This window comes from Nematolebias whitei, chromosome 9 (genome assembly GCF_014905685.2).
Source record: "Nematolebias whitei isolate Nwh7 chromosome 9, NemWhi1, whole genome shotgun sequence".
In the NCBI taxonomy this organism is placed as follows: domain Eukaryota; kingdom Metazoa; phylum Chordata; class Actinopteri; order Cyprinodontiformes; family Rivulidae; genus Nematolebias; species Nematolebias whitei.
In genome coordinates this window covers 29,910,268-29,918,386 of record NC_056506.1, presented here as the reverse complement: position 1 = coordinate 29,918,386, position 8,119 = coordinate 29,910,268, and the positions used below count along the sequence as shown (strand labels likewise).

Here is an 8,119-nt window from a genome sequence, read left to right as displayed (position 1 = left end):
TAAGGTGAGAACAGGTGGCAATTTTAAGTCAGTCCTGAAGGATACGCTACATTTTAAACACAAATGCTGAGAAATCATTAAAATTGTTTATTTTTCTTCATTTAAAATGTTAGGTCCACGTATAACCAGCAGAAATAAATCATTTAACGAACCTAAACTTGATATATTTACGTTGCGCAAATATATTTCTTGTTAAGTCAAATGACTCTTAATTCACAACAAATAGAAACATGACGTGAAGCAATGCTTTTATATTTTATTTGAGATAACAAACCATAGATGTGAGATAAAGCAAATGCTATGAATATTAACAAATAACCGTGTTAAGAACAACTTTGAACTGTTTGGTTTTTTCCCCCTGACATGAGCAAAGCATGAATTTGAGAAACATTTTACAAAAGCAGTCGCGTGTTTTAGGTTTTAACACCACTTCCTAGCTTTGACACAACAAGCAATGTCTATGTGCTGCTTTTCTTTATGGCTGAACATGGAAATTTCAAGATTTGCACAATGCAAAACATTTTGATATATTTATTCCAAATATCGTCTCACTGCTTATAGGAACACAACTTCTTGTGGAACTAGTTCAAAGTCACGTGGGTGTTTGATAATCAATGGCGAACATCGTGTCGGACTTCTTCTTCATCTTCCATTTCATCCTCTTCGTATTCACCGATCTCATCTGCAGTGGCATCCTGGTACTGCTGGTACTCAGACACCAGGTCGTTCATGTTGCTCTCAGCCTCGGTGAACTCCATCTCATCCATTCCCTCTCCTGTGTACCAGTGCAGGAAGGCCTTGCGACGGAACATGGCGGTGAACTGTTCGGAGATCCTCCTGAACAGCTCTTGGATGGCCGTGCTGTTCCCGATGAAGGTGGCGGACATCTTAAGGCCGCGCGGAGGGATGTCGCAAACGGCCGTCTTGACGTTGTTAGGGATCCATTCCACGAAGTAGCTGCTGTTCTTGTTTTGGACGCTCAGCATCTGCTCATCCACTTCCTTCATGGACATGCGGCCACGAAAGATAGCCGCCACTGTGAGGTAGCGTCCGTGGCGGGGGTCGCAGGCGGCCATCATGTTTTTGGCATCAAACATTTGCTGCGTGAGCTCTGGCACGGAGAGGGCGCGATACTGCTGGCTACCCCTGCTGGTAAGAGGCGCAAAGCCAGGCATGAAGAAATGCAGGCGAGGGAAGGGCACCATGTTGACAGCGAGCTTACGAAGATCAGCGTTGAGCTGACCGGGGAAGCGGAGACAGGTGGTCACCCCACTCATGGTGGCCGACACCAGGTGGTTGAGGTCTCCGTAGGTTGGTGTGGTCAGCTTCAACGTGCGAAAGCAGATATCATACAGGGCCTCGTTGTCTATGCTGAAGGTCTCATCTGTGTTTTCCACCAGCTGGTGGACAGAGAGGGTGGCGTTGTAAGGCTCCACCACCGTATCAGAGACTTTCGGCGAAGGCATGACGCTGAAGGTGTTCATGATGCGGTCAGGGTACTCCTCACGAATCTTGCTGATGAGCAACGTGCCCATCCCTGAACCTGTGCCTCCACCCAGAGAGTGAGTGAGTTGAAAGCCCTGAAGGCAGTCACAGTTCTCCGACTCCTTTCTCACGACATCCAGAACCGAGTCCACCAGCTCAGCTCCCTCGGTGTAGTGACCCTTGGCCCAGTTATTTCCAGCCCCACTTTGGCCTGCAGAATGGGAGGTAGAAAACAATACTCGTGATGAAAAACGTGGTTGGGCAACCTATGTTTCCTTTCTAGAAACCTAACTTATTATCATAACATTTTTAACAAATGGTCATGAACCACCCTGAATGACCTTTAATATATTCAAATAATAAAATGTGGGCATTCTTAGTTCTTGACAAAGAATTTTTGTTTAAGTACCAATAAAATTGACCAAATGGGATAGTTTAAAAATGAAACTTTTGGTCATTATCAAAAGATCTCTTACTTAAAGTGAAACAATAAGAACCCAAACAAATGTGAGCTATGGGATAACTTTATTTGCCATTTTTTTTAGAATTGAAGAGTTGTTTTGGTTTGTTCCCGGTCATCTACCACAGACTACCATACTCAGTTTGTCTCAGTAACTTGGTGTCACGTGTTCTTTCAGTCTAACGTTCTGGAAGTTTAATCAACCAGTCCCTTGAAAACACAAAGCTACGAGAACAAAACATTTTGTCATGCTGTGTAAACAATTAAGAAATGACATTCAAGTCATTGAATTGGTGCAAATCAAGTTTGAGTGCCAAGAAATAATTTTGTGCGTTGAGTAAACTAAAGCGGTCATGCAGAAAATCAAACCAAAACCCCGATTTCCCCCGGAAAAGATATTCAGGAAGGTTCAGGGAGTGGAACGTGTGACAGTTTGTTTTATTGTAAAACCTTATCAAGTCTTCAAAAGAATATCTTTTTTGCAATGTCGTGTTGCTATATAAACAGTGTTGCAACATAGCTGCTGTGCAGCATTTCTCTGACAGAGATCACAAACACACCTTCCAGTTCACACTGGACTGCCAAATGAGCCTCCGTCAAGGGATTTCTCATGACCCTTACAAACAACAAATGTAAGGATCACTGAAACCACCGGTATGTTGACGGACTGTCAGAGAACGGTGCTTGAACACCTCAGACATCTTGCAGAACAAGAAGTGTTTTGGTAAAACAACAACAAAGTGGCGGAAACAAGTCTTAAGAAAGACTTGATTGACAAAAAAACTGTGATGTTTGGTGTAAGGATTCCAAAGTTTGGTTGCAGGGCTTCTTTTCCAGAAAATGGGACATTTAAAGAACGTCATGGCCATCCCTGTTTAATATCACTGATTATTGCGCTTCATCTGAATCTATCAATTCAAGTCAGTTTATTTATACAGCGCCAAATCACGACAGGAGTTGCCTCAGGGCACTGTACTAAAACATGCACATGCATACAAAAGCCAATTAGTAAAAATTCTCTATCTAAGGAAAGAAGGCAGCAGACTCATGGAATCCACTTCGTCGCAGTCTCCCATCCTGAACAAGCGCAAAGGCAACAGTGGAAAGGGAAAACTCCCTTTTTAACTGGAGGAAACCTCCAGCAGAACCAGGCTCAGGACGAGCGGCCATCTGCTTCAACCGGCTCAATGTCGGTGATGTTGCATTGATTTTAGGAAACTATCGATTAAAAACATTCAAACATTTGTATTATCCAGAAAACGGAAGACTAACCGCAGGAAATGACAAAAAAAAAATACCATCCATTGTACATTTTGCTAAGTTGCAAAGCAACAGTTTAAAATATGACATCTGTTCAACAGTAACATGTTACCATGGCAACAATATTACATTCAAAACACCAGTCCATTTCTGTGAAGCGTCACAGCTATGAACAAAATATAGTTAGCGATGTTTTACTATATATGATGTATATATTTGCTCATCATTAGAAAGGATATGTATTTGCTGTTTATGATCATTGACTAATGACACCAAATCGGCAAACAAGTTATGCTTTTTCTACGGAGAGCTATATTATTGCTTGTTTCTTGATCTAGTTATTCAGTAGCCGTGTCAGAGTGGCTCAGCTGGACACTTCAGAAGAGCTCTGCAGAGGCTCCAGTCAATGTCACAGTGCTGCTGTCAGGTGCTCTGTGTTGAAGCTAAGAACAGACTGACAGCAGCTGCTGACACAACACTGCTTCTACAGCTGGTTCAGGACGAACGGTGACAATCTGGTTCACCGCTCACTCACCAAAGACAAAGTTGTCAGGTCTGAAGAGCTGTCCAAATGGGCCGGAGCGCACTGAATCCATGGTTCCAGGCTCCAGGTCCACCAGGATGGCACGTGGCACAAATTTGCTCCCTTTAAACAGAAATGTAAGGATAAAAGGAAGGATCATAGAAGGCTGGTGTAATTTATATATAGTCTATATATATCGTTTGATGTTTCCAGTGATGACAAATATACATAAATGCAGAAAAGTGTTTTTTTAAACCAGTTTCTCTAAAGGTTTATCCACCCTTACTGTCTCAGACACCTCTTGCAAGCAAACTGCTGCAGCATGCTGCACTGCTTGTTCTGGAGCAGAGGGGTTTCAATGTGCTGAGCTCTGCAGAGTGTGTTCAGACAATCTGCTCTCCTCTGTAGCAGTAAAATAAAAAATCTAATTTCGTAAACATCAATATAACAAAAAAAAAAAAAAAACAGCAATTTGGTTTTTGTGCAGTACTTGCTAATGATAACATGCTATGATGAAAAAAAATAGATCAGTAAAGCTGAAGTGTGATGAATAGATGACAGGTGTGCAGGCCTTCATTTAACCAAAGCTCCTGAGGGCACACCTTTGACTCACTGCATCAAGATGGAATGAGTCATCATTCTCTAATAGCCTAAATATGGATTCATAAAATCAAGGAGCTTGCATCCTGAGCTTAATATGCAAAGGTGGAGGACATGAAGACAGGATGCATCTGAATGAAGTTCATGCTGCAGCAGAATTATATTCGAGGAAAGGGTTCTGGAGGTCAGCTATACAGAGACTGCAGGTACCTGTGCTCCCTGCAGAGACAGAGACAAAGGGTAGGGAGAGGGAGGGAAACAGAGAGACATTTTAGCAATTTCACTGTCCTATTTTTGTCCTGCACCTGATTGGAGCTGTATAACACGTGCTAAATATGAATGTAATGTTGCATTCAGGTGCAGTTTAAGGCCATGCAATGTGAGCAAAATGTGACTCATTCAAAACAAATTGTATTATTATAATTATTACCTGACGCCTCATTATAGTAGACATTGATCCTCTCCAGCTGCAGATCACTGTCACCTTGGTAACTTCCGGTGGGGTCGATGCCGTGCTCATCACTTATCACCTCCCAGAACTAAAAGAGGAGAAATGCATTCTCTACACTTTGTATTGTTGGGGACACTTTGGAGAACAGACATGATGTAATAATAATAATAAATAAAAAAACGACTTTAGAGAATGCGCGTCAGGCTTTTTTTGCGCGTGGTGAAACGGCGCAGCAGCTTGAACATCATGGTGCGTTTAAGGACCAGACAGACGTAACTGCGCGCTGCGACTAAATTAATCACTAATTCACTTTTTTTTTTCTTTCTTTGAGCACAATCGTGATGGACTTTAGCAACTGTTTAACAGACAAAGCCTTACACAAGTTCAACACAAGCCACACTCCCGGAAATAAAGAAACATCCAAACCTTCGCTCCGATCTGGTTCCCACACTGGCCTGCCTGGATGTGAACGATCTCCCTCATGGTGAGCTGCTGCGGGGCAGAGAGCTGCTGGACTTCTCTGTTCAGGCTGTGGTGTGTCTCGGATGTCTAAATTTCTGTGCTGGGCTGGATGGATGCACTGCTGATGGGGTGACGTCGGGCGCGCGCAGCATCCCTCGCAGCCAATAGGAGCGGGCCGGTTTGATGCAGTGTGCCTGAGGATCCTGCCGCATCATCCTGACATCACCCTGTCCCAAACATGCACATTTTTTCCCACCTCTTCAAAAAAAAAAAAAAAAAAAACTCTGGATATGTGTCATACTTGTAACAGATCAGCAAGGACCCTGTTGTTCTATACTGTAAACGAAAAGGCTAAACCACTCATTGCAAAATGATAATAATAAAATCAAACACTGTAAAAAGGTTATTCTGAACTGTATCAATTGGTGCAGACTGGAAGAGTTGACTCCAGTAGTTTTTTCAGATATAACAAAGCTGAGCTGAACCATCCAAGAACCATGCAGCTGGAGTCATATGACTATAATCTGTGAGCAGACGTGGCAGAATCAGTGGAGTGTACTGCAGAAGGTCGACATTTAAGTGAATCTGCTGCTAAATGCAAAAGAACACAGAAAGCACAAGCAAGACAGCTGTTCAGAACAGATTGCATCTTATATGCTCCATCTTATATTACATTTCTTACTGTTCCATATTTTCCTAACAGAGCACTTCTCTCTCGGACTGTATGCTTACTAAGAGTTTCCAAAAGCAGAATGGGAGGAAGATCTTTCAGTTATCAGGTTCCTCTCTTGTGGAACCAACTTCCAGTTTCTGTCCACAAAGCTGACACGTTGTCTAGTTTTAAGACTGAGATTAAGACTTTCCTTTTTGATAAATCCTACAGTTAGGGTTGGCTTGTTATGCTGCTTATAGGTTTAGACTATCAGAGGTCAAATTAAGCTCACTTCTTAAAATGACTTGACCGTTTTCATTTGATATTGTTTCTATCTCAACATGTGAGTCTTGACCTTCCATTGTGTATCTGTTCCTCCTTCTTGACAGCCATTCACAAATTTTGCTTACATTTTCTTTTTACTTAAGGACACATTAACCAACAAAATAAGAAAAATATGTGGATTTTTTTTTCTTCTTCCCTTAAGCGCTCTGTGATTTTGCACTGAGTAAATGTAAAGCAAGAGTCTGCTGTTTCAGACACTGAAGATGCTCAAAGAAGAGGCTAGTTTCCTCCTGATCCTTCAGCAGATTGCTGAATCTTACAGACACCACAGCATTTCTTCAGGAGTACAGCCCCGCCCGAGGTTGGATGACATTAATGGTTTAGTAATCTCACATATTCTGTGAAATCCTATTCATAATCTATCAGTTTTACAAACGAGCTTCAGAATGTTCATAAAACAGCCACAATTCTTGTAGATCCTTAGCCAAAGATGATACTTTAAACAGGTTTAACAGTAAAACTCAACATTTGTCTTAATGTTGCACATTTTTTTATTTAATTACAGCTTTTAGTTCACTCTAAAAAGATGTTTGTAAAGCTCATCCATGCTGAGAAGGTTTAAATCCATCTCATCCCTTCTAAATGTTTTCCCTGCCCATTTTTTTTATTGCATAGTTGCTCTTATTTAGTTCTTGGCCTGCTAAAAGACCAAAGGTGCTCCCCTCCTGACTGTGGGAGGAATCAGTTCGACTTAGATCGCCTGCCGACTTGTTCTGACTCCATCAGTCCTTGAAACATGATCGAGGCAATTCCACAACAGTTTAATGCAGAAATCATCAGTAGACGATGCACAGTATCCCCAGTATCTTCGTGTTTCTTCTTAATGCCACATCTGGGTGTCTTCAAGTCCTAAACATCTGCTGCATCAGGACTTTCAGGAACTCCTGGGATTGTAGAATTAGCCTGTTTTGTGGTCTTTTTTTTTTTTCATTCATTCAACCTTTATTTATACAGGTTAGTCTCATTGAGCTACAAGGAGTCATTTACAAGAGAGACCTGATTTAAACAAAGAACAGATGAGGTGCACACAATAGACAACCATATAAAATGGAATTAGAAGAAATTATTTCTCTGCTCTTTTGCCTCACTTAAAATATATATTTTAAACAATCAACTCATTTTACGCTGTTTAAGCATCATTTACCGTATTTTTCGTACTATAAGGCACACTTAAAATTATTTTTCTCAAAATTCGACAGTGAGCCTTATAATCAGGAGCGCCTTATGTATTCTGGATATGCTTACTAACCTCGAACCATTTTTTTGTGGCTATTGTGGATGAGTTGAATAAAGTTTGACTTTGACAGTTTTGCTTAATATACTTTATAATCTGTTGCGCCTTATAGTCTGAAATATACGGTACTGATTATTTCAAGTTACCTGATCATTGAAAATTAAGCACAGATTATATATTTTTTCTATCAAGGAGGAAGTTAATGATAATGTAAAGGGGAAAAAAAAGATTTAAAAAAAATTACAAATTCAGAGCTGTTAAGTATGGTTTTGTTGTTTGAATACGTCATCAGACAGTGTGCGTGTATAGGTTTGCATTTTCAAATAAATTTAAAAAATCTGTGCTGAAAATTTTGTGACGCTTCAAGTTAGCATTGTAAAGAATCATGTGCCCAACTTTTATTAAAAATACATTTTTGTACCAAATTCCTGAGGCTGAGTATTCATCATCAGGGTTCTTGAGATTTTGGAGGCTGGTCCTCGAAGTTAACTTAAACTCAAATAAACTGAGAAATCTACTGAAGTTCCACAAAACTTTGTTTACTCTTTAATTCCCCTCCAGAGATGAACCTGATGTTAACTGACATTTAGATTTGGGGTTTTATGGGGAATTGATTTTATTTGAGCAATTTTGACCTTAATCATCGA

General features: G+C 40.7%; 1 protein-coding gene across 2 annotated transcripts; it reads right to left on the bottom strand.

The window, feature by feature from the left end:
* Positions 1–469: 469 nt before the first annotated feature.
* Positions 470–5,394, bottom strand: LOC119415059 (tubulin beta chain). 2 transcript variants are annotated; one of them, XM_037682193.1, is made up of 4 exons: positions 5,206–5,394; positions 4,759–4,867; positions 3,741–3,851; positions 470–1,696 (listed from the first exon to the last, which is right to left on the bottom strand). In XM_037682193.1, exons 1-4 carry the CDS (start codon positions 5,260–5,262, stop codon positions 612–614), a joined length of 1,362 nt encoding a protein of 453 aa, XP_037538121.1. In that variant the 5' UTR covers positions 5,263–5,394; the 3' UTR covers positions 470–611. The 2 variants fall into 2 exon arrangements, with proteins under 2 accessions (XP_037538121.1, XP_037538122.1); XM_037682194.1 differs by lacking the exons at positions 4,759–4,867; positions 5,206–5,394 and adding an exon at positions 4,539–4,543.
* Positions 5,395–8,119: the final 2,725 nt, after the last annotated feature.